The sequence below is a fragment of the Castor canadensis genome, chromosome X (assembly GCF_047511655.1).
Source record: "Castor canadensis chromosome X, mCasCan1.hap1v2, whole genome shotgun sequence".
Taxonomy (NCBI): Eukaryota; Metazoa; Chordata; class Mammalia; order Rodentia; family Castoridae; genus Castor; species Castor canadensis.
Window position 1 is genome coordinate 2,615,442 of NC_133405.1, and position 25,817 is coordinate 2,641,258.

General features: G+C 44.4%; 1 protein-coding gene, 1 long non-coding RNA gene and 1 other non-coding gene across 3 annotated transcripts in view; 2 read left to right on the top strand and 1 right to left on the bottom strand.

Moving 5' to 3' along the window:
- Positions 1-5,168: 5,168 nt before the first annotated feature.
- LOC141419545 (PWWP domain-containing DNA repair factor 4-like) lies at positions 5,169-6,891 on the top strand. Its single transcript, XM_074062461.1, has one exon. It carries the CDS (start codon positions 5,199-5,201, stop codon positions 6,441-6,443), a length of 1,245 nt encoding a protein of 414 aa, XP_073918562.1. The 5' UTR covers positions 5,169-5,198; the 3' UTR covers positions 6,444-6,891.
- A 7,935-nt stretch (positions 6,892-14,826) lies between these two features.
- LOC141419405 (uncharacterized) overlaps positions 14,827-25,817 on the bottom strand; it is a 46,650-nt gene continuing 35,659 nt past the window's right edge. Inside the window, exon 3 of the long non-coding RNA XR_012444169.1 lies at positions 14,827-14,962. This is a non-coding gene — a long non-coding RNA (uncharacterized lncRNA). The remainder of the gene's footprint in view (positions 14,963-25,817) is intronic.
- Positions 15,491-15,618, top strand: LOC141420190 (U6atac minor spliceosomal RNA). Its single transcript, XR_012444859.1, has one exon. It is a non-coding gene; the product is annotated as a U6atac minor spliceosomal RNA (small nuclear RNA).

Consider the following 25,817-nt stretch of genomic DNA (forward strand, 5'->3'; position numbering starts at 1 on the left):
ACAACTCCCTGATCACAATGCCTATTGTGTAGAGAATTTTCGGGAATGTCTCTGATACTTCATTCATGCATTCATTCATTCGTTGGACTGGATCAGGTGTAACTGACTGAGATGGAGAGCAGCCATCTACGGTGTCTCAGAAGGTGTATGAGCACTTCCTGGTTTCCATAGAAAGCTCACTTCAAGGACATGATTGGATGACACTCTGGTTTCTGTGGCAACCGGGGCAAGCCATTCCTTCCTGGTGGCAGGCACGTATCACGAGGACATTCACAGACTGGAGAGATGGAGTAACTAGAAACCTGAGGACGAGTAGGTATCTGCTGTCAAGGTGAGTGAGTGTGAACGTGAGTGTGTTTTGGGAGTTGGGAGTGGTGTGTGTGCTCTTTAATGGGACACTAAGGGCGTCATCACCCAGGCCCGGCTCACCGTCCTGAGGTGACACCTGATGTGTGAGGCCTTTTCACCTGAGTTCTGTAAAGCCAGGGTCCCCCAAAGTATTTTTGGGTCTATGCCTCTGTTTGGCAAGGATTGTCGTGTGTGCCCTTGACGACGGCTACTTTATTCATTTCACAACGCCTTATCGCAGGAAGTTATTCCGTGTGCGCGTGATCTGAGTGTGAAACTTGAAGGCAGTGAGTAATGGGACAAACGGCTGGGACTGGAAGATCCCGTGTAATGTAATGGGCCTAACCCAGGGCTGATCCTGGGAGGCTGGTCGGGAATGAGAGGACGGATTACCTCCCTGTCAGCACACCGCAATTGCTGTTCAGTAGATTAAGCTAAATCGGTATGGCATAAGCACCTTCACGAAGGGTCTGAGTTTTCTGGGTGGGCCTGTGGAACTGTGTGCTGGGGTGTCAGTCTCTTCTACCACAGAAAAGCCTAGGCTTTGTGCGACATGCTGCTGGGGTCTTTGTCAGGATCTGTGCCTTAGGGAGAAGCAGCCTCTAGGTCCAGGGTACTGAAGTCTCTCAGCTCTCAGTCTACTACTACCTGCTGCTCCCTGACTGTGGGACTCTGTCAGACCCATTGTATCTCAACCAGTCAGTCTTCTCTCTCTCTCTCTCTCTCTCTCTCTCTTTGTCTCCTTCTCTCTCTGTGTAGGTCTCTGTCTCTCTCTGTGTAGGTCTCTGTCTCTCTCTGTCTCTCACACACACACACCACACCCCTCTATCTCTGACTCTCCATTAACTCTACATCTGCATGCCTACCTATCATACCTCCTCCTGTCCGTAGCTCCATCCATCCATCCGTCTACCCACCCTTTCATCCATCTGCCTACTTACCTATCTATCTCTCTTGAGGGAGAGCAGACGGCTGTCTCCCCATCACTAGAGAGGATGAGCAGAACAGCACAAGCAAGGGCTCTACGCATGCCCATTAGAAGGTGTTTGGGCATGGGCCACAGTATGTGGTGAGAGGAGCAGTTAATAATTTGATCTAGCACATTCCCCTCTTGTTGTCCCTCTGCAGGAGGTATTGCCATTGTAACCTGAAAAATAACTGTCAACGGCATTTTGATTGCCTGTTGAAAGTACTCTGTTAAAGTGTTTCATACTTGAAAAGATGTGGCCAAATGGTAATTCTGAATCTATTTAAATAGGTTGCAAAAATTTATGGCCTTGTAAGTACCTTACAGAAATATACATGTATAAATGGAATAAAATTCCTGAAGCCTGTGGACTCACACCTGCAAAAGAATTCCTGTGTGATTGAATTACAATTGCTTAATAGCCGTCCTAATAGCCGTCCTATTTTGTATATATAAATATTACTCTTACCTCAAATTTTGTTGAAGAGAGAGCATAAGGCATACTAGGAAGGACCAAGGGTTTTTGCTAGTTGAGATAATATGTGTAAATGTTGTACAGGGTTTCCCTGTAGGATTTCAAAATCAGCTAAGAATAACATGCACGCTGGAAGCAGAAACACATGCGGGACTGTGTGGAGGCAGTAAGCATGTGTTGCACACATGCACGCCGGGCATCTTGTATTTCTAACAGTGTGTGTGTGCACGTGTGTATGCACTTGGGGTGTGGTGGGCTTTTGGGTGCTTGAGCACGCCGGCTTAGTTGGGCGAGCTGGATGAGGGGACACTGAAGCAGCTGAGTCACCTGTTATTCCTTCTCACTCTTGCTGTGTGTCCTCAGATGACCCACATCTGTGCTTGACAGCCCAGTACTCTGTGTGCTCAATCAGAGCCCGCCAAACCTGTCCGATCACACACACTCATCCAGGAAAGGTTTATTGCACATTATTCCCCAAGTGAGTCTATTTCTCCCTCATCAGACTTTTCATATTACACCTACGAGCGTATGCGACCAAAGACATGCATACATGCATTTATGTAGGAAGCAACTTCTTCACAGCCAGGTAGTCATGACCCGAAACATAGCAATGAATTATCATACACGTTTGTACAGTGAATGGATAATAGAGAAAAGTGGAATGCATCCAACTGAGTGTTTAGGGGTGAGAAGGTGGGCAGAGAAGAGTGGTCTGTCTTCTACATTTGTTTTGGTGGTACTGGTGTTTGAACTCAGGGCCTTGTGCTTGCAAAGCAGGTGCTCTACCACTTGAGCCGCACCTGCAGTCCATTTTGCTCTGGTTATTTTAGAGAAGGGGTCTCACAAACTTGGCCTGGAGCCCTGATTCTCCTCATCTCAGCCTCCCAAGTAGCTAGGTTTACAGACGCGTTTCTGTAGTGTTGGAATTTTCGGCAGATATGATTTGGAAAACTTACGGGAACCTTGGGGCAAAGACATTCCCAGATCTAATGCAGGAAAACAGGCGTTCACAAGGAGATGTGTCCCAGTGTGCTCCTGGGTTAGGAACTCTGGCCTCACGTGCCCTGTGTATGAGGGTGCAGTGGGACGTAGAGGCCGTGCTTTGGAAGTACCCACATCCTCACAGTAAGAGGGAGAGGCTGTGATGCTGTGGTGTGTAGACCCCGTTATTTTTCTTCCTGTGCATTTCATCTTCTCTGCAAGCCCAGCTGACGTTATTCGAGAATCAGAGAAACCCTGCTTTTGTTTCTCGCGCGCACACACAGCACCTAGACTGCTAGTAGGAAAGCCACACGTCCATGGTAGATGCTGTCTGAAAGGAGGAGGCCCCACTGTTCTGAGGGCAGAGACTCGCCTTCAGCCTCCACAAGCAGAGGGAATGGGGTGGAACTGCGGTGAGATGCAAAAGCGGGAAGAAACTAGACATCTCTGTTATGGATGGGATTAGCATTTGACTTCGCTTTCACAAAGCATGTGCTCTGGAGTTGGGAGAGGGAGAGCCAGCACTCGGTCATCCCTTAAGTGGCAATGGTTTCCCATCTGTTTTGGATCTTCCAGGTTCACGTTAGAGGGAACAGGTTGGGGGCCCGGGTGCCCTGAATCCCTGGAAGAATGGTGCAGGTCAGAGGCCCGGAGCGGGACGAAGGGTCTACAGACAGGCAGCCGCAGCCTGGCAGTCCAGAGAGCCAGCTCAGAAACCAGGCCTGCTGGGATCCACGTGACCCCGGGTAAGCCTTTTCCACGTAACAATCATTCGCATACCAGCATTTCCCATTGACTTTTCGGGGTGCCGTTTCCTTTGCTCCTCACTGCCTCTGAATATGGCATCTCCCTGATGCCCAGTGCATGTGTGCAGTAGATGTCCTCAGGCTTCCTGGGGTGGGCGGGGCAGAAGTAGCATCCCAAGAAAGAAAACATGGAAGCATCCCTCCAGGGGGCAAGCCCAAGCCAAGCCACAGGCTCCGAGCGTGCAGTACGAGAAATGGGCCCCTGACATGACGGCCACCTGCAGGTCCCACTAGGATGCTGTCCGGTGTGCAGTGTTTACAGCTGGAAGAACAAGTAGGGTTTGCAGAGGTATGGGAGCTCGCTCCTCTGGTGCCTTCTGTATGTTTGCCCCAAGGATGTGCCATTTGCCTGCCTCTCTCTGGAGGACACATTTTTGTATTTCCCTATTTTCTCTCTTCTCAATCTCACTGAGCAGGGGGCTTCTACCTTCCACAAAAGGGAGATTCTTTTCTGACACATTTCTGCTTTCCCTTCTCCAAATTCCAGTGCACTCCTGCATCCCCACTGACGCCCCATGTGCAGGTGTCTCGGCAGACTCAGGAGGGAGGAGAGCTGAAGCAGGCTGCGAGCCCCAGTGGTCCTAGGCCAGAGGAGAGCTGGGTGAGCTGCAGTAGAAGTGACTATGGCAGCCAGGAGCCTCAGGCTCTCTTAATCACCTCCTGCCACACGAGTCCAGTCACGATGGACGCTGCCGAGTACGTCCTGTGCAGATGGAAAGGCCACTTGTGGCCAGCAAAGGTATTGTCCAGATTGGGGACTTCAGCAACAAGTGATAGGGGAGGGCTGTTTCCCCTAGAAGTTGAAGTCCTCTCCACAGATGAAAAGATCCAAGTGAACAGCACAGACATCACGGCCCTCAGTGTGTCTAGAATTGAAGCCCTGGCCTCCTCAGCAGGGATGCCCTTGGCAGCCACTGACCCACCAGGAGTCGCCACATGGAAGGACACTGCCCCATCAGGACAAACAAGGGTGTACAGAAAGGCCCTTAGAGTGGCACTGGAGATTGTGCACGGGAGAATGGCCTTGGGTCAAGAAAGAACACCGCAGGAGCACGGGACCCCTCTGGCGTCCCCAAAGGGACCGGCAGAGCCAGCCCACTCAGGCCCTCGCCTTCGCCCTCGTGGTCACCTTCGCCCACGTGCTTGCCTCTGTGCCAGCTCTTGCCCTTGCTCCCACCCGTGCCCATACCCTCGCCGTCCCAGGAAACATAGGAAACAGAAAGGGACCCTCCTCCCTAGGAGGCTTGGGCAAAGGGGAGGCCCAAGATCCCTGCTGGTGCGGCTTCCAGAGAAGGAGGATGCCCCGCCTGGTGGGGCAGCCCAGGTGCACACAGCCGTCAGCCCTGGTGCAGCCGAAATGCAAGCAAAGGCATCCCAAAGTACCAGTGCGCCCGCAAACTCCCTGACACCTTTAGGAGCTGCTGGTGAACAGCAGGGCAAGAACAAGGCGGGCCCCTCCACACTTGTGCCCTCAAGTCCCCCCGTGGTGGGGGAGGGCGTGTGGGCTAAGGAGGAGCAGCAGACCCCCACCGGGCCCAAAGCTCTGAAGGAAGAGGCCTGGGACCCTTGGCCAGGGACTTGGGCTCCTGTGCCCCAAGGGAGCACTACCTTCCTGAGAAGCATGGGGGAGGACCCTGGCGAGGGGGCCTCGGAGCCAGGCTTGGAAGGGGCGGCGGAGTCGCCCGAGTCCCAGAACCCGAGCCTGCATTACTCTCTCCGGATTGCAAACAGGAAAAGGAAGCACCAGCTGCCAGCCTTTGAGAGAGGACGAGCAGAGCGTGCACCTCAGGTGCGCTCAAAGGCTGCTCAGACCTTCGCCAGCATTCCCAAGCTCTGCGGTGGACTAGACGGGCGAACCGTGAGCAGGGCTTTTGGCCAGGAGCCCGGTGCCGTTGACAGAGGAGCGATGGTCTGGTTTCAATTCCAGGATCATCCGTTTTGGCCGGCCGTGGTCAAGAGTGTGAACAAAGCCACCCAGACAGCCAGGGTGCTCTTGATCCAGGCAAGCCTGCGCGGGGACTGCAGGGGCATCCGCGTCCCTCTGCGCAGATTAAAGCCCCTGCACTGCGATGAGAGATTCAAGCTCCTGAGGCGAGCCAGCAGAGCACACCTGCAGGGCTTGAACTGGTGCTTCTCGCTGATTGCCCACTACCGGGAAGGGGTGGCCCGGGGATCTTTCTCAGGCCCCTTCCTGCACTATTACGCCACCGACGCCAGCTACCCAATTCGGAAAGCCATCCAAGAGGGTGACCTGCGAGAGGGTGACTTCCCCAAGGTGAACTATGCCGAGCTGGACGATTCTGAGGAGGAGGAGGAGGAGGAGGAGAAGACATTCCTGGGCAGGAAGGGGCCCTGCAAGAAACTTCTCCCCGACCGGATGAGGGCCGCGTGTGACCGACACAACCAGAAGCTGGTGGACTTCATCGTGAGGAGAAAGGGGGCCGACCCCCACCTCCTGGACATCGTGAAGGGCTGGAAGCCGTCCAGGTGGCTGGCATCCTTTCTGGAGACAAGCAAGTGCATGCTCTGCATCGAGACCTACCTGGAGGACGAGGATCAGTTGTTCACCATGGTCAAACATTTACAAAAGATCTACGAGCACACAGACGAGACCATACTCGCTATGATGAAGGGCGACAAAGTAAGATTCGTGGTGGAAGTTCTGCTGCCAGAAGCAATCATTTGGTCAATTGCCGAACTGGATGGAGTGGACTACAAGGAAGCAGAAGAGAAGTATCTGCAAGGGCCACCTGTGCACGGGCGTGAGAAAGAGCTATTTGACAAGAATATCTTAAAGGAGAGGAGGAGGAGGAGATCAGCAACCGCCAATCAGTCCTTCAGGTCTCCTCCTGCACCGCTAACCTAGGAGAGGGTCCCTTCGCTTCCCTCACCAGGTGGCATGCCTGTCTGTCTGTTGGAAATGTGTCACCCCCTCTCCGTGCCATGTACCCGTGTTGTGCAGATTTGAGTCTCTGTTCTGTTTGGATCCCCCTCTTCGTGTCCCTTCCTTTGTGTGGGCCTCCTTCGTTCCTTGACAGTTCTTGTTCCCAACCTCTTCCCCAAGTATTTGGTCCAAAGACTGCAACCGCTCTATGTCCATCTAACCTGCCGGAGGCCTGCTGGCCAGAGTCTCTGAGGAAAACACCACTGCTTCTCATCATCACTTCACCTTTGACACACTTGGCATTTGCCAGTAAGATGTGTGCCTGTTTGCTTGCTACACAAAAAGGCACTGGTGTCAGCTATTCAGCAACAAAAAACTTTGCAGACCTTGTCTATGTTTTCCCAGAAACCTCTGGATCTTTCATTCTTCCGGAGACACATGGATATAAACTGTTGGACTCTTTCTTAAGATAATTCCTGAGTTTTCCCTGCTAGGCCTCTTTTTTACTTTTTTTAAAAGAAAAAAAAACAGTTCTGAGGGTTGAAACCAGCGGCAGGGATAGGTTTTCAGTGCCTTCCGGTACATCTTCAAACACCCACTTTGGGTTCCTGGATCTGCTGCTTGCTGTCCATACGGGGTGGGGGAATCATCAGCGTGCAGTGACCGTTTGTCAGCCTGGATTGTTAACTCCGTGTGCCCCTGAAATTCCACCTCTGAGAACGGCCCTTCAAGGGCTGACCGGCTTCCTGAAGCACACAGGCCACTGGCTGTCTTCATCACAGGCCACTGGGTCCTCTTCCCATGGCCTTCTGTCCCCAAGTGCAATGCACCCGGTCAGCCTGTTCAGGGGCTAGCTACTCTGCACCTGGGAGTCCCGGCTGGCTGCCGAGAAGCCCATCCACTGAGGACAAACTGCTGGAAAGCAAGCACTTTCTCCTGGATCCTGAATCCCCTCAGACGAGGTCGTTTGTCTCAAGTCAACTGAGCTTTAGCTGTTGTTCAAGGGCCAAGCCGGGCACCTTCCCACAGCACCTATGCACGCAGGTCAGTCAGTAGAAATGTACACCGGCCGGTCATGCTGCCCGTGCAGTGCATGATATCTGGGGCTGCAAACTGGAGAACAGCCTCTAGAAACAGCCTCCGTTCTGTTCAATGTGCCCCTTTCTGGACATAATTTATGTACTCCATTAAATGATGTGCTGTGAAGCCCAGGGATCCTGATACCCCCTGGAAACAGGATGCTTTTGGAGAATAAATGTGAGAGAGCTGGTTTATGTTTACAACTGCTGTGAAAATAAACACTAAGGGCTTAATAGGATCCGGAGGGCATTTGCTCCGTTCTCATGGCGCTGTGCTATGTGTTCAAGTGGCAGGTCTTTGTAAAATTAGCAAAGTAGCCGTCTGGAGTCACAAGAAAGCCATCGTGTCTTTCACCTTGAACTTCTGCCCCACCATACTTGAGACTGTACCACATTATACATAGAGGAAAATGGATAAATGCACCTCCAAACCCTAGCAGGTCAGAGATTATGACCCTTGCGGTTGTCACTTTTGAAGACTCGTTTTGAATTTCATTCTCATTCTAAATAAACGTTCACAGTCACACTCGGTGTCTTGTGATTTTAGATGTGGATCTCCCCAATCATGTGAGCTCCAGGCCCGACTGACCCACGCCTTGGCCTCCTGCAGCCCATTTCTGGACTCTCCTTGAGCCATTATCTTGGCTCTGGGAATTAGGAGGACTAGAGCGCTTCCTTGCTCAGCGGGGACCCCTACACCCAGGACAGCAGACTTGAGTTGTCTAGGACACCTCCTTTCTCTGAGTCCAACACACTCCCAACCTCAGCTTTCTCGTGAAGTCATGTTGGTGTCTGGGTTCTAACATGTTCTTTGTTGCCACATTCATTCATTCACTCATTCACTCACTCCTTCATAGGTCAGAGAGCAAGCAAGATGTGGATTAAGGCTCTGCTCTGGAAGGTAAACTGCAGGTGCCATAGAAAGGGCTGGAGCTCTTGTGATGCCGGTGACAGTGTATTTGCTAAGATCACAAGGATGGACTATTTTATACTCTTAGTGAGAAAGCCCTCATGTGCTGACTGACTGCATGTAGTTGGAACCAGACTCCCAGGTTTCCCCACATTTGTGAGGTGAGGTCAGGGGCGTCTGCTGGTTGGGGCAAAGGGAGGAGAGCTGGTATCTCTGGGGGGTCATTTACACCTGAGAAGCATTCTTGCCTGGGACAAGCCCCTACTGTCCTCCTCTTCGGATCAGGCTCGTTGAATGGCGTGGAGGTGGCTGTGTGGACTGTGAGATCCCTTCCAGGCTGAGCACTTGCTGAGTCCACTCTTCAGTTGCCCTAGGCTGCATCTCTGTGGCAGGTGTGAGGTGTGTTTGTGATGTGGGAAATCCCCACCTGTCACTCACTGTAAGCTCTTGGATTAAAGAGTCCTCCTGTCCTCTGTCATCGGGCACACTGCTGAACATCAGGCCCTGCTGCTAAGGGCTGGTTGCCCTTGCTGCTTGGAGACAGCACGCACCCGTGTCCAGGGGGCTCTGTCCGTGGATGCGACTGACTGGGCGGACCGGGGCCCTGAGCCCTGGGAAGGTGATGTCATGTGGATTTTGTACCTGGGACTCCCTGACCCCTTCATCCTTTTGTTAGTCATTCCTGACATTTGCTTCTTGGGGTGCAACCTTGTCATTCCTGGAGCCCGCACCAAGACTTCATCTCAAGGAGATTCCTCTAAAGATGGTGCTTGTCTTAGGCAGCATCCATCTAAATTTCCCATGACATCCTCCCCATGCAGGTGTCTGTCTCAGTGTCCAATTATCCCTTTTCATGAGGACACCAGCCATATTGGATCTGGGACTCACCTCCCCTAGTATGAGCTCATCTAACTTTAGCTAGTTAAATCAACAGCTACCCTTTCTCCAAAGAAAGTCACATCCTGAGGTAGTGCGAGCTAGGACTTCCACTTACAAATTTTGGGGGGAGGAAGGAGGCACAATTGAATCCATGACACCTGGGAGGCCAGGACCACGAGTCCCCAGCAGAGAACTGGAACACAGCCCAGTAGCCAGGATGCATGAATCTGAAGGGCTCACTCCTGTAAGCTGTGGCTCTGCCCATGAATGCTGCCTGACTCCCGAGGCACCATCCAAAACCCCATGGCCAAAGCGGGCAGCCCGGCAGGATTGAGGGCAGAGCAAGCAGGAGCAGGGGCCTATGACTGCATTACTCAGGACCCGGAGAGGAATGAGCCAGTAGCACGAGGATGATGCTGCCTAGGAAGGAGAGTGAGTTTGCCTCTCGGGGTGGGAGAGCCAGTGGTGACACATGTGCGTAGACAGACAGACAGACAGGCACATACGCACACACACACCTCACACAGATTGCACAGTGGGGGATCCTGGGCTGTCAGGCAACATGGGAGCAAAAAGTGCTGATGCCATTTAGCTGGCTGCAAGCTCACTGGGAGCTGGGAGCTAGTGGTGGGTTGAGCTTGCTGTGAAGACCTTCTCAATCCCCAACCTAGGCAGCAGGGAAAGGCACAACCCTCAGAACTGGTATATGACACCACTTGCTTGTTGAGATGAGATCTAGTTAACTTATTTTTGTCAGGTCTGTCCTCAAACCATGATCCTCCTGATATCCAGTTCCTGAGTAGCTGGGATTATTGATGTATGCCACCATGCCCAGCCCAAAATGGGGACTGTACTTTTGAACTTACAGAACCTTTTTTTTGTGTGTGGTGGTGGAGATCAAACCCATGGCCTCACCGTGCCAGGGACGAGGTCTACCTCATCGTGAGCTATACTGTAGCCCACAGAATTTTTTTTAATACTGTAAGAGAATAGTATAAAAAATTGTATACCCAAATTAGGTAATTTAGGTGAAATAGGAACTTGTTGGAACCACATAAATGAACAAAAGTGACTCATTAAGAAGTAGAAATTCTCAATAAACACAAGAGATTGAATTTGTTATCAAAAATCTCAAACCAATGCAAAACTGAAGTACATTCACTGGTGAATTCTACCAAACATTTAAAGAGGAATTAAATCCTTCTCATATGCTACAAAGTAAGAAAGGAAAGAGTACTTCCTATTTACAATAAATAAATCATAAAATCATTAACACTGTTCTGGGAACTACACCTATATGTCCTGATTTAATGTCAATTCTATCCCAAAGGCTCTACCTGCAAATACCAGTGACATACACCCTTCGGTATTAATTTTCGAACATATAGTCTGGTGCCAGGAGGTAAAACACATTTCTCACCCATAATTCTTTTCTCTTGTTCTAATAATGAAATATTGCCACAGAAATCTAGTTGCGATTGCAAAAGTAGGACCTTATAGAAAACTGGAAATACCCAGAACATTGAAGAAAATTGATATAAGTCAGAAAATTGGATAATCATTACTCTCAACTCAAAATTATGACCTCAGATGGGAAATACGAATCAGCACAATACTATAAAACCTCCTATTTTATAGGTGATTAGTTAACTAGACATAACATGATGAAGCCAGGAACTAGAAAACCCGTTCTTCTCAGTACCGACTTTTCCTCCATTTCTGAAATGATGTGTGAGTATTCTAGATATATAGCAGAACCGAAGTTAGAAGCCGAGTGGACTTCATTGATTAACTACAAAAACTGACTGAACACAGAAAGTTGAAAAACATATTTTTAAACTCTAAATTCGGATATCTTTTTACAAAGATCGAGTTAGTACTATGCTATCTAGATTTATCTAGTGAAAAACTGATTGAGTACAGGAAGATAAAAACCACATTCTTTTGAATTCTAAATCCTTATTTCTTTCAGGAATGTTGTAGTTACCTCTGATGATTACATTCACCGTGTTAGCTTTCCCATTGCAGTGCCAGAGTGCCTGACAAAACAACTTCAAAGGATGAAAGATTGATTTTAGCTCACAGTCTCAATCGATTCATCGTGGTGAGGAGAGCATGTTGGACAGAAAGCAGAGAGACAGCAAGGGACTGGGAACCAGGTATAACCTACAAAGGCTGCTCCCTAGTTGATCCGCTTCCTCCAGCTAGATCCCACCTTCTAAAGCTTCCATCAGCTCCACAAATAGTGCCAATTCCTAAACTTTCCACCACTTGCCAACACCAGCCTATGAGGCACATCTCATATTCAAAATATAACACTGATGTGAGATTTAAATAGAGATACCTAGATATGACAAGAATAATTAAAGCCAGGAATGTGAAAACTATGTTCTTCTAAACTCAAAATTCTCATTTCTTATAATAATGTGTTAGTACCCATGTCTACTAATCCAGATAATCAGTGGATAGTGGAGACTATGTAACTTTTTCACTAACATGAAGAAGACATAACTAGAATAAATATTTGATATCAGGTTATATAAAAGCATTCTCAGTTTTGAATTAATGTAGTGCGTAGGAATAATGAGTTAGTGCTACAGATAACTTTTAGCACCTATATAACAATTAAACTGGGGTTAAACTGAGATGCAATAGGTAATTGAAGCAACAAAGTGATAAATCGCTCTCTCTCCCCTCCCCCTCTTTAAATACATACATATGAATTATAATTTCTTATATCTCATTTGTATTAAGAATTATATATATATGTATATGCTGTATACATAGGTAACTATTTAACTAGAGAACAGTAGAGCTATTCCCAACCCTAAATTCTTAAAGGATTATTTTGTGATGCTGAACCCAGTTGATTGAACTGGATTGAACCCAGTTCCCAGCACTTCCCTGCTGTGGAGCAATCAGTAATTGCTGATAGCTGCAGCTGGTGCTGTCAGAGGGCACAGAGCAGGGCTAAAGAGAACAGAAGCAGCCTCTTCCTTATGGGAAGGGAGCGGGAGAGAGTAATAACCAAAAGGACTGGCATGGAGCCATTCTTTAGGACTTCAGCAGTGATGGTGATTTAACACTGCCAATGTGTCTGTAGACCTAAGTTATGAATAAAAGATATAATTGTTTGGTAAGAGGTCACCGGATACCACCTATCACCCAAGGGTATTCAGTGATCTCTAAAAAGGAGGGTGCAGCTCTCTGGGAGCTTTTACATTCCCTCCAATCCCAGGATATGAAGTGATAAGGCTGTGGCAAGATTTGGCTCCTTCTTTGGAGAGGGATGTAAAGTCAAGGTGTCCAATTCAGGTGTCAAGGCTGGAGATGGAGATTTTCAAAATTATTTACTGAATTCCTATTAGGTACTGCTTGATGATGTTGAACTCAAATCCCTCATCTCAGGGATAGAAAACACAGAGATCCAACACTCACATGGATTATCTAATTATAAGTTGGACCAAGTGCCATCAGAGAAAAGTATGAGTAGCTAAGAGGTAAAACAGGGTTCTAAGATAGGTCCCTGAGGACTGCAATAAGGACTTGGTACTTAACAGGAAGAGAGCAAGAGTCCTGGAAGTAAGTCCAGAAGTGGCATTATCAGGGCCTAGCATTGTGGTTCACACCTATAATCCCAGCACTCGGGATATATCCGGCTGGGATACATAGCAAGACCCTGACTCAAAACAATTGGCATGATCAGATTTGTAGCTTGAATTTTTCAGTAAGACAGGTCTGGAGGGAAGAGGATATAGATACAAGTCAGGAAAACCTCACATACATCTGGGTCGACTCCCCAGTCCTGGTCCTGTACTGAATCAGTATCAGTTGCTGAGACAGGCAGATGCTTGTTTTTACTCACCAATCCCTAAGCGTAGTGGGCTGCCTCCTGTGGTCTGGGCCCTCCCTGGGGAACGGTACCATAGGCTCTGCCTTTCTTTACATTGCACTCTCCATTTTGATTTCTTCAAGCGCTCTGAATTGCCAAAAAATCCTATCACTGAGCTTTCTGGAAAGCAGGGTCTCCTGTGCTCATTGCTTCCTTTTCTTTCTAGACTCACCCAGCCCTAACAATGTCACCACCCTTCTGGCATTGACTTACTTTCTTCTGTGCACTGTCAGCTGCTAATGTTTTAATTCAGGTAGGAAGTGATAAGTGCCCAGATGGTGGCTTGAAAGGATCTGAGGAGGAAAAGGACCCTGTACCAGGGCCACCAGGTACAGTGGACTCAGCTTCCTTCCTCCAAAGCTGGACCATGATAGGTAAGACTGTGGTCCCATATGAGAAATGAAATGGGATCAATGACAGAAGCATTTCCTGACCTATGAAATATGTTTTATATGCTAGGTGAGGAGGCCAAGCATTCCTGTCTTGAGGAAAACTACCCCTCATCCTTTTCAGAGGTGAAGTGGTTCCAGGGTCAGGGAGTGGAGTTGGCTGCTTTCCTTCCCTGTGCTACCAACATGTCCTTATGAAATAAGAGAACGTTATTGGGAAATTTCCTTCTAATGCTGTATACCATGTCAGAGATTCTCGAAGGGGAGCTCCCTAGATCCTGCAGGAATCCCACGAGATCAAAACTATTTTCACAATGAACTTAAGATAGCATTTTGCCTTTCCCACTGTTTGATACTGATGATGAAAAGGCAGTAGTGACCAAAACTAGCACTTTACCATGAATCAAGATATTGGCCCCAAATTGTACAAGTCATCATTGCAACCCTCATCACCACACTTGCATAGTTAAATACAGCATCAAGCCAAAAACTGGTTTAAGAAGTACTTGTTGAAGCAATGAATATTATTGTTATTAAATTTTGAACCTTGAATACACTCTAATATTGTACAAGATAAAATAGAAAGTGTGCATAGAGGACCTGTGTTGCAAAGCAAAGTGTGAGACTTTTCTCAAGGAGAGAACTTCATTTCAAGCGATGAAGTTGGACTGGAGGTGTGATTCAAGTGGTAAAGCACCTGCTTTGCAAGCATGACGACTTGAGTTCAAAGCCCAGTTCCATCAAAACAAAACAAAACAAATCAAGCGATGAAGTTGCCAGCTGAACTAGCTTGTTTTCATGGAACACCATTTTCTCTTGGAAGAATGATTCACGAACTAAAGTTTTCCAGACTTGTATGTTTTCCAAGAATTTTCTTGAAAGATGGATAAAATGACCTGTCACTTCAAGGAAAACAACTGATTGTATTTGTCATCGATAATAAAATTTGAGTTTTCAAGTGAAACTTGGGGTTTGGAAAAAAACCCTTTTTTCCACTAGTACGACTGTGATTTGTTCCGAGTATCTTTTTCTGAGATCAACAATAACAATAAATGTGACCCGTTTTATTGTGTAATAAGTGCAAAAACACTCGGAAGACTTGCATAATTCAGTGTTTTAGTTTACCATCATTACATAACAAATTACCACAAATTTCATGGCCATACACTAACATCCCATATTATCTCACAGTTTCCATGGGTCAGGAGTCAGGATGGCTTACCTGGGTCCTCTGCTCAGGGTGCAACCAAGGAATCAACTGTGCTGAGTTCTCATGTGGAGGATTGGAAAAGATCCTTGCGGTCATGACACATTCATGTCCTTGCTGCTGTAGTATTCATGGCAGCTTGTTTCTTCAAAGTCAAAGAGGGAGAGAGAAGAAGAGAGGGAGGGAGGGAGAGAGAGAGAGAGAGAGAGAGAGAGAGAGAGAGAGAGAGAAAGGGAAGGAGGGGAGGAGGAGTGGGAAAGAGGAGAGAAAAGAGAAGAGGAGAGGAGAGGAGAAGAGGAGGAAAGAAAAGAGAGCTAATTACTTAATTAGTTCTAGCCCAGCCAGGACAATCTCCCTTTTGGTTAACTTGAAATCATTTGATTGCTGATTTTCATTGTAATCTGAAAAATCCCTTCACCTTTGTCATATTCTATTGTTTAGAAGCAAGCCACAGAGTTTCTTACTCCAAAGAGAATTATACAACGGCGTGACGCTCATTGAGAATTACCCTTGGGTATGTGTTCCATGTATCCAAGCCAGTTTTCTCCTAAATGACCAATATATGATGTTACAAAGTCGCTCGTATGTAAAAAGGTCATTCAAATTACAAGACTGAACAATTGATTTTTATACTATGAAAGAAGAATGTTAACAATTAACTGAAAAAGTTACACTGCAGTATGAAAGGAGAGAAGGTTAGCATTCCCCTTCAAAATTATGGAAGAGGCATACAGATCTGGATGACGTGAATACAGGCAAAGCATTGCCATCTACTTTGTGGCATCTAGACATGGTTTTTGTCACCTGTTTCTTAGGTTACAGCCTTTTGGGGATCCCAACACAAACCAGAATGCATTTACAGCATTCCCTTCTCTTGTGCCTTGGTTTACTCTAATCAGCCTCTCAACCACCTATTCTAAAGAAGAATTTCTAAAGGAGAAAATGGGAACAAATATCAGGCTAACTGATTTTGATATAACTCTTTCTAAAACCTTAGGCTAAAAGTTTTCATTATCTTTAAGTTTAATTTTTAAAAATTTGAAAGATCATTACAATACTTCTTGCTTTTCTAATGACATATCTGTGTGAGACCCAATTTTCCTCATATACTTCCACCAGAATAACACATATCAACAAATTCAATGCAGAAGCAGATAGAAGAATTCAGCTGTCTTCTATGAAGCCAGATATTAAAGATATTTGCAAAAATATAAAATGATGCCTCTCTTCTCACTAATTTATTTTGTTTTTGTGCCAGGGTCTCTCTATGTTACCCAGACTGGTCTCAAATTCCTGGGCTCAAGCAATCCTCCCACCCCATCTTCCCAAATATCTATGACTGTAGGTATAAACCACCATGCCCAACTTAATTTAAAAAATGTTATGAATATTTAGTTATTTTCTATATCATTTATGCTAATGCATATAGGAATTATTATTTTAATTGAATAAAAATGTTTAAAATTGTCTCTATTCATTTTGAATACAGTAAATATTGATGGATATAATAAACCAAAAGGTCCTTCATCAATAATCTAACAGCCTAAAGGGGTCATGATGAGAACAAAAACTTTAGGAACAAGTCACTATATACATGGGATCGGTTTGCTGGTTTCCTTGGGAGGAGAAGTCTTCACAGATAGCAAACAGTAAAATGTTCATCAAAGAAATAAAGTGGTTTAGTTTTGAATTCACAACATGAGAATCCAGAGGCCTCATTTCTGTTCTGTGACCCAGTTTTTTGACATGAGCAGATCATTCAGCTGCTTTCTCTGTGACCTGGTGGTAAGCTTGCAAGGAACAATCGCTTTCAGAGCAGAGTTTGGGTCTCCCTTTAGGCCATGAATAGAATTATTGGGCTATGAGGCTTCCTTTTCACAAGTGCCACCATTTATCTAGTCTAGAGGTCTGGCACCTATCCAGATATTGCTTCTCAGCCTGGTAAAGTGGAAGGAACCACAGTTTGGGAGGCATGTATCCTAGTTCTGGTCTTAGCATTGTTAATGGCCAGCCACAATCTCTGACCATGCGTTTGGTAGTTTCTAAGATCTTCAATGCTTGTGATGCAATCTCAGACCCTGTAAAAGGCAACCCTTTGCAAGGGTTGCAATCTATCCAGAGAGAAGAAGGTTAAAGACCTGAATTTCCATGCCAATGCTCCTAAGCCTCCAGGTTTGGCTCCCTGAACTGTTTCTGTTCCCTTAGTCTGGAGCCAACACTTTCAACTAGACTTTAGAGTTGTAGTTTTAGAAAGTCTGGAAGGAAAGAGAGCAGGACATGCCTCTCAAAGGGCTGGGCACAGAAAGAAGGGATAAAAGGTTCTTACTGGAAAATGCTATGGAAACCAGTCATTTTTAATTAGGTCAATCAGTTAATTTTGAAATGCACATCATATTAGGTAGGACGGAAAATGAAAGTGGCAAGATAGAAATGAAGCTCCCATCCCTTGCACCCCAAATACTACCACTCAGAGCCCTGAGAACAGGAGGCAAAAGTGATGTCTGTTCTGCCACATAAAGCCTCTGCCAGGTCCAGAGAACTTCATAGAAAGTATCTGCATTAGGTGCTTACTCCACTTGCCCCATGTTCAGATGAAAATGAGCCCACCAGCCACTGTCCAAGGCAGTCCTAAAAGCATCAAAGCTAAGGAGGGCACCCCCATTATCACCCTGATGTGCTTCAGGAATTGTTCAAGATACCATTTAATAGTCGTATAGTGCTTGCTATGGACTGAATGTTTGTGTTCCCCAAGAAAAGAGATTGTTTTTCACCTGCGAGTAATGAAAGCCCAGTTCCTAGTCATGCCAGCAATATGAAAGGTCTGTTACCTTATGTCACTGGAGATCCTGAGGCAGGAGCTCTGGGACTGTTGATGCAGTGGCCCCTTGAAGCCATAAGTAGCCAGGTTCCTTCCATCTTTTTGTTCTAAAACACTCAATGAGTCACCTTTGTCCCTGACTAGCTTCCTTCATAGTGACCAGACAATTGCTATAGGCCTTTGTAACCCATCGACATGACAATGTTCACCCAATGAGGACCCTTCCTCCAGCACCTGTCTCATGTTTCACATCCTCAGGCCTAAGCCAATCTTTGGCAACAACAATGGAGATCTTCCTTCCGAGGCTAGAGGATGAGCCCAGATTCCCCTGAAACCCAAGGGCCTTATGGAAAAGGGTGGATACTTGAGCAAAATTGGGGTTCTCTGAGGAAGGTAAGAGAACAGATGTTTGGGTGGTTTACCATGTCTACTGCACATAGAGAAAACTGGAAATGGAGAAAACTCTTTCCTCTGAATGCAAGAAGGGAAATATGGAACTAACAGTGAGTCCAAGAGGCATAGAGATGTTGTGTTTCCCCTTTCTTATCTTTCTTTTTGGAAATAGAGTAAGAGCTGAATAAAACAAGAGCAAAGGAAAATCTTCTGGAGAATTTCCTTCATATTATTCATACTATTAATAGAAGGGGTGAATATGATTGAAGTTACACACTCCCTGCTGTAATGGACTGAAACCACTCCCCACTGTGAGCCAAAATAAATCCTTTCTTCAAATTGTTTCTCTCAGATATTTGGTTACAGTGACCAAAAACTGATACATACTCACATTCCACGATCTAGCCTACCAGAAAAGCTGTCAAATCTATCTTCAAAGTATTTCCGAAACCTGACCATCTCTCATCCTCCTCCAGGGCTACCTTTTGGTCCCAGTCAGCATCACCTCTTTCCTATATATTGCATAGAATCCAAACTAGTGGCCCTGATTCTACTCTACCCCAACCCCATCCACCACATCTCACCCCACTCCACCTACTGACTCAACCTCCAAAAAGCAGACAAAGAGATTCTCTTAAAACACCATGGCAAGTTAGGTTCCGATCTGTTTGGAACACTCCAGAGGCTTTCCTTTTGGATCCGAGTAAAATACCAGGCCTTCCAATGCTGTTCACGGTTCATGACGTCATGGCCAGTGAGCTCTCAAACTCATTTTGTATCTCACAGAACTCTCTCTCCTTCAGTCATACTGGCTTCACTGCTTTGCTTTAAGGTATCAGATGTCCCCTTCTTTAGGGTTTTTGCCTAGAACCTTCTGTAGTATGGGTTCGGGGAGATTTTGTTGCTTTTTGTTGTTGTTGTTCTTGAATTTTCCATTCTCTTTTTTTCTTTTATTCATATGTGTATACAATGTTTCGGTCATTTCTTCCCTTTTCCCCCCACAGCCTCCTTTACCCTCCCCCCACCCCCTCCCTCTCCCCGCCTACTCCCTCACTACCAGGCAGAAGCTATTTTGCCCTTATTTCTAATTTTGTTGAAGAGAGAGTATAAGCAATAATAGGAAGGAACAAGGGATGTTGCTAGTTAAGATAAGGATAGCTATACAGGGAGTTGACATGCACTGACTTCCTGTACATGTGTGTTACCTTCTAGGTTAATTCTTCTTGAACTAACCTATTCTCTAGTTCCTAGTCTCTTTCTCCTATTGGTCTCAATTGCTTTAAAGTATCTGCTTTAGTTTCTCTGCATTGAGGGCAACAAATGCTATCTAGTTTTTTAGGTGTCCTACCTATCCTCACCCCATCCTTGTGTGCTCTCGCTTTATCATGTGATCAAAGTCCAATCCCCTTGTAGTGTTTGCCCTTGATCTAATGTCCACATATGAGGGAGAATATACGATTTTTGGTCTTTTGGGCCAGGCTAACCTCACTCAGAATGATGTTCTCCAGTTCCATCCATTTACTTGCAAATCATAAAATTTCATTCTTCTTCATGGCTGCATAAAATTCCACAGTGTATAAATACCGCATTTTCTTAATTCATTCGTCAGTAGTGGGGCATCTTGGCTGTTTCCATAACTTGGCTATTGTGAATAGTGCTGCAATTAACATGGGTGTGCAGGTGCTTCTGGAGTAACCTGTGTCACAGTCATTTGGGTATATCCCCAAGAGTGGTATTGCTGGATCATATGGTAGATCAATGTTTAGATTTTTAAGTAGCCTCCAAATTTTTTTCCAGAGTGGTTGTACTAGTTTACATTCCCACCTGCAGTGTAAGAGGGTTCCTTTTTCCCCACATCCTCGCCAACACCTGTTGTTAGTGGTGTTGCTGATGATGGCTATTCTAACAGGGGTGAGGTGGAATCTTAATGTGGTTTTAATTTGCATTTCCTTTATGGCTAGAGATGGTGAGCATTTTTTCATGTGTTTTTTTGGCCATTTGAATTTCTTCTTTTGAGAAAGTTCTGTTTAGTCCACTTCAGATTTCTGTATTGGTTCATTAATTTTGGGAGAATTTAGTTTTTTGAGTTCCCTATATATTCTGGTTATCAGTCTTTTGTCTGATGTGTAGCTGGCAAATATTTTCTCCCACTCTTTGCATGGTTTCTTCAGTTTAGAGACCATTTCTTTTGTTGAGCAGAAGCTTTTTAGTTTTATGAAGTCCCATTTATCTAGGCTATCTCTTAGTTGCTGAGCTGCTGGGGTTCCATTGAGAAAGTCCTTGCCTATACCTGTTAGTTCCAAAGTATTTCCTACTCCTTCCTCTAACAACTTTAGAGTTTGGGGTCTGATATTAAGGTCCTTGATCCATTTTGAGTTAATATTGGTATATGGTGATAAACACAGATATAGTTTCAGTTTTTTGCAGACTACTAACCAGTTTTCCCAGCAGTTTTTCTCCATCGTATATTTTTAGAGCCTTTGTCAAAGATAAGTTGGTTATAGAGGTGTGGCTTCATATCGGGTCCCCTATTCTGTTCCACTGGTCTACATGTCTGTTTTTGTGCCACTACCATGCTGTTTTTATTGTTATTGCTTTGTAATATAGTTTGAAGTCAGGTATTGTGATACCTCCAGTATTGTTCTTTTGACTGAGTATTGCCTTGGCTATTCATGGCCTCTTGTGTTTCCATATAAATTTAACGGTAGATTTTTCAATCTCTTTGATGAAGGTCATTGGGATTTTGATGAGAATTGCATTAAACATGTAGATTACTTTTGGGAGTATAGACATTTTTACTATGTTGATTCTACCAATCCATGAGCATGGGAGATCTCTCCACTTTCTATAGTCTTCCTCAGTCTCTTTCTTCAGAAGTGTATAGTTTTCCTTGTAGAGGTCGTTCACATCTTTTGTTAAGTATACACCTAGGTATTTGATTTTTTGAGGCTATTGTGAATGGAATTATTTTCATATATTCTTTCTCAGTTTGTTCATTATTAGTGTGTAGAAATGCTAATGATTTTTCTATGTTGATTTTATATCCTGCTAGTTTGCTATAGCTGTTGATGGTATCTAGGAGCTTTTGAGTAGAGTTTTTTGGGTCTTTAAGGTATAGGATCATATTGTCTGCAAATAAGGATATTTTGACAGTTTCTTTACTTATTTATATTCCTTTTATTCCTTCTTCTTGCCTAATTGCTCTGGCTAGGAATTCAAGTACTATGTTGAATAGAAGTGGAGATAGCGGGCATCCTTGTCTGGTTCCTGATTTTAGAGGGAATGGTTTCAGTTTTTCTCCATTAATTATAATGCTGGCTGTAGGTTTGTCATATATAGCTTTTATAATGTTGAGGTACTTTCCTTCTATTCCTAGTTTTCTTAGAGCTTTTATCATGAAATGGTGTTGGATCTTATCAAAGGCTTTTTCTGCATCTATTGAGATGATCAAGTGGTTTTTGTCTTTGCTTCTGTTAATGTGGTTTATTATGTTTATTGATTTTCATATGTTGAACCACCCCTGCATTCCTGGGGTGAAGCCTACTTGGTCGTGGTGAATGATCTTTTTGATGTGTTGTTGAATTGTTTGCCATTATTTTGTTGAGGATTTTTGCATCAATGTTCATTAAGGAGATTGGCCTATAGTTCTCCTTTTTGGAGGTGTCTTTGCTTGGTTTTGGGATATGTGTAATACTGGCTTCATAAAATGTGTTAGGCAGTTTTCCTTCCTTCTCTATTTCATGGAACAGTTTAAGGAGGGTTGGTATCATTTCTTCTTTAAAGGTCTGATAGAATTCAGCAGAGAATCCATCAGGTCCTGGACTTTTCTTTTTTGGGAGACTCTTGATTGCTGCTTCAATTTCATTTTGTATTATAGATCTATTCAGGTGATTAATGTCCTCTTGGTTCAGTTTTGGATGATCATAAGTCTAGAAATCAGTCCATTTCTTCAAGATTTTAAAATTTATTTGAATATAGGTTCTCAAAGTAGTCTCTGATGATATCCTGGACTTCCATGGTGTTTGTTCTTATCTCCCCTTTTGCATTCCTGATTTTGCTGATTTGGGTTTTTTCTCTCCTCATTTTAGTCAGACTTGCCAGGGTTCTATCGATCTTGTTTATTTTTTCAAAGCACCAACTTTTTGTTTCATTAATTCTTTGTATGGTTTTTTTTGGTTTCTATTTCATTGATTTTAGCTCTTAATTTTATTATTTCTCTCCTTCTATTTGTTTTGGGATTTGCTTGTTCTTGTTTTTCTAGGAGTTTGAGATGTATCATTAGGTCATTAATTTGAGATCTTTCAGTCTTTTTAATATATACACTCATGGCTATAAACTTTCCTCTCAGGACTGCCTTTTCTGTGTCCCATAGGTTCTGGTAGGTTGTATTTTCATTTTCATTGACTTCCAGGAACCTTTTAATTTCCTCTTTTATTTCATCAATATCCCATTGTTCATTAAGCAATGAGTTGTTCAGTTTCCAGCTGTTTGCATGTTTTTTGTCTTTATTTTTGTTGTGAGTTCCAGTTTTATTACATTGTGATCAGATAGAATGCATGGGATTATTTCTATTTTCTTATATTTGCTGAGGCTTCCTTTGTGCCCTAGGATATGATCTATTTTTGAGAAGGTTCTGTGGGCTGCTGAGAAAAGTGTATATTGTGTAGAAGTTGGATGAAATGTTCTGTAGACATCAACTAGGGCCACTTGATCTATGGTATGTTTTAGATGTAAGATTTCTTTATTGATTTTTTGTTTCGATGGCCTATCTATTGATGATAGTGGAGTGTTAAAGTCTCCCACAACCACTGTGTTGGAGTTAATATATGCTTTTAGGTCTTTCAGGGTATGTTTGATGAAATTGGGTGCGTTGACATTGGGTGCATATAGGTTGATAATTGTTATATCCTTTTGGTCTATTTCCCCTTTTATTAGTATGGAATGTCCTTCTTTATCTCGTTTGATCAAGGTAGGTTTTAAGTCTACTTTGTCCGAGATAAGTATTGCTACTCCTGCCTGTTTTTGGTGGCCATTGGCTTGGTAAATCTTCTTCCAGCCTTTCATCCTAAGCATATGCTTATTTCTGTTGGTGAGATGAGTCTCCTGTAAGCAACAAATTGTTGGATCTTCCTTTTTAATCCATTTCGTCAAGCGGTGCCTTTTGATGGGTGAATTAAGTCCATTAACATTAAGTGTTAGTACTGATAGGTATGTGGTGATTCCTGTCATTTAGTTGTCTTAGTTGTTTGAAGGTTTGATTGTGTGTACCTAAGTTGAGGTTACTCTCTACTTTCCTGCCTTTTCTTTTCCTGTAGTTTGGTGCTGCCTGTCTTTTCATGGTTAAGTTGGGTGTCACTTTCTGTGTGCAGAATCCCTTGGAGAATATTTTGTAGTGGTGACTTTGTGGTCATATATTGTTTGTTTCTGCTTATCATGGAAGACGTTTATTGCTCCATCTATTTTGAATGATAGTTTTGCTGGGTAGAGTATCCTGGGGTTGAAGTTCTTTTCATTCAGTGCCCGGAAGATCTCACTCCATGCTCTTCTTGCTTTTAATGTTTCTGTTGAGAAGTCTGCTGTGATTTTGATGGGTTTACCTTTGTATGTTGTTTGTTTTTGCTCTCTTACAGGCTTCAATATTCTTTCTCTATTCTCCATACTTGTTGTTTTAATGATAATATGTCATGGGGTAGTTCTATTTTGGTCAGGTCTGTTTGGAGATCTGGAGGCTTCCTTTACCTGTATGGTCATAGTTTTCTCTCTATTTGGGAAATTTTCTGTTATTATTTTGTTGAATATATTACGCTTGCACCTCTTCTCCTTCTTCAATGCCCATGATTCTTAGGTTTGGTCTTTTGATGGAGTCAGTAAGTTCTTGCATTTTCTTTTCCCAGGTTTGAGTTGTTTAACTAATAGTTCTTTGGTTATTACTTTAATTACCATTTCATCTTTGAGTTCTGAGATTCTATCTTCTGCTTGTTCTATTCTGCTGGATTGGCCTTCCATTTTTTTTTGCATTTGTGTCTCATTCTTTTTTCTGAGGTTTTCCATATTCTGAGTCCTTTCCTCTTTAATATTGTCTATTTTCATCCTGAGATCATTTATTTCTTTTTTATCATGTTCTTTGTTTGACTTTGGTGTTTATACAGTGTTTCTATAGTTTCTTTTATTTGTTCTTGTGCTTTCTCAAATTCTCTATTTTTGTTGTCTTGGAATTTCTTGAGTGTCTTCCGTACATTTTGGTTGACCATATCCTGTATCATCTCTATAAAATTCTCATTGATTACTTGCAGGATTTCTTCTTTCAGAGTGTTCTTGTGGGCTTCATTGGGTTCTTTGGTATAGTTTAACTTTGTTTTTTTTGGAGTCTGGATCTGGGTATCTGTTTTCTTCATTTCCCTCTGGTTCCTGTACTAATTTATTATTGGGGGGGAAATTGCTTCCCTCTTTTTTCCATCTTCCCATCATTGCCCTTGCTACTGTTACCGTCCCTGAACTGTGTGTAATTCAGTATTGTCTAGCTTGTAATAATAACAATGGTGATATCTAGAATGGAAGGGTGAGAGGAGAGGGAAAGGAAAGAAGGTTAAAAAAAGGAAAAAAACAATACAAACAAACAAAAACCAAACAAACAAACAAAAACAAAGCCAAAGAAATATACAGGGAGCGATAGTGTACTATTCAACAGTAGGCTAAACAGGCATTAGAGAGACAGAGAGAAGATAATAATAAAAAATTTAAAATATATATATAAATAAATTTTTTAAATCCCCAAGTTCAAATGCAATAAAGTTTCAGTCTTAATAATTTTGGTGTTAGTCCTTCAGCCTCCAGTCCTGAAGACTTCTCAGTGTCTGAGAAGTAGTTCTGTCATTTTCTCATCAAAGGCAAAAAAACAAAACAGACAAACAAACAAAAAATCCCAAGTGAAATGCAATAGAGTTTCAGTTAGTCCTTTACCATCCAGTCCTAGTTCTGTCATTGTCTCATCGAAGGAGAAGAAAAGAGTCTGGAGACAGCTTTGTGAATGTCTATCTGGGGCTGCAGCTCACCTGCCTCCTACTGTCAGCCATCTGCTGCTGCAGGCTTTATTTATTTAGTGTTCTCCTGGATGCATGTCCCTTTTCTTTTCTCCAGTATACAGCCCTACCTGCCTTTTGCAATTGCAGTCTTTTTTTTTTATGTAGCCTTCACGTAGGGAGCTGCCCCTCCTCCACCCTCCGGTGGGACGTGCCAAACTTTAGCCACTGGTGGAAGCCTTCCCCTCTCCAAGCACACTGGGGGAGGTGGTGCCACTCCTGCCTTCTCAGGTCAGCTTGTTTATTTACAGTTTGTGTGAGGGAGTGCCCTCCCCCACTCTCTGGTGGAGCATGCCACACTGTAGCCATCGTCACAAGCCTTCCCCTCTCCAAGCACACTGGGGGAGGTGGCACCACACCTGTCTTCTCTGGCCAGCTTGTTTATTTACATTTCTGTGAGGGAGTGCCTCTCCTCCACTCTCCATAGCTCAGGGCACCCCGCCCTCTTTGCTAAGGGTCTTTTTTTTTCTTTTTCAGCTGCTTGTTTATTATTCAGTTTGTTTTTTTCTTTTTTCCCTGGGTGGGGGTCAGTCTGTCCAGGGGGCTAGGCTGATTTGTTCCAGGGCTGTCTGTGGGAGTACCATGTGCTGCTTAGCTCACCTGGTGGTCTGCTTTTCCCAAGCAGGTTAGGAGCCGGTGTCTGGTGGCACGGGAGCCCTCCTGGTTTCTCCATTTAATGTGAAGTGGGGATGCTATGTGCAGGCTGGGGG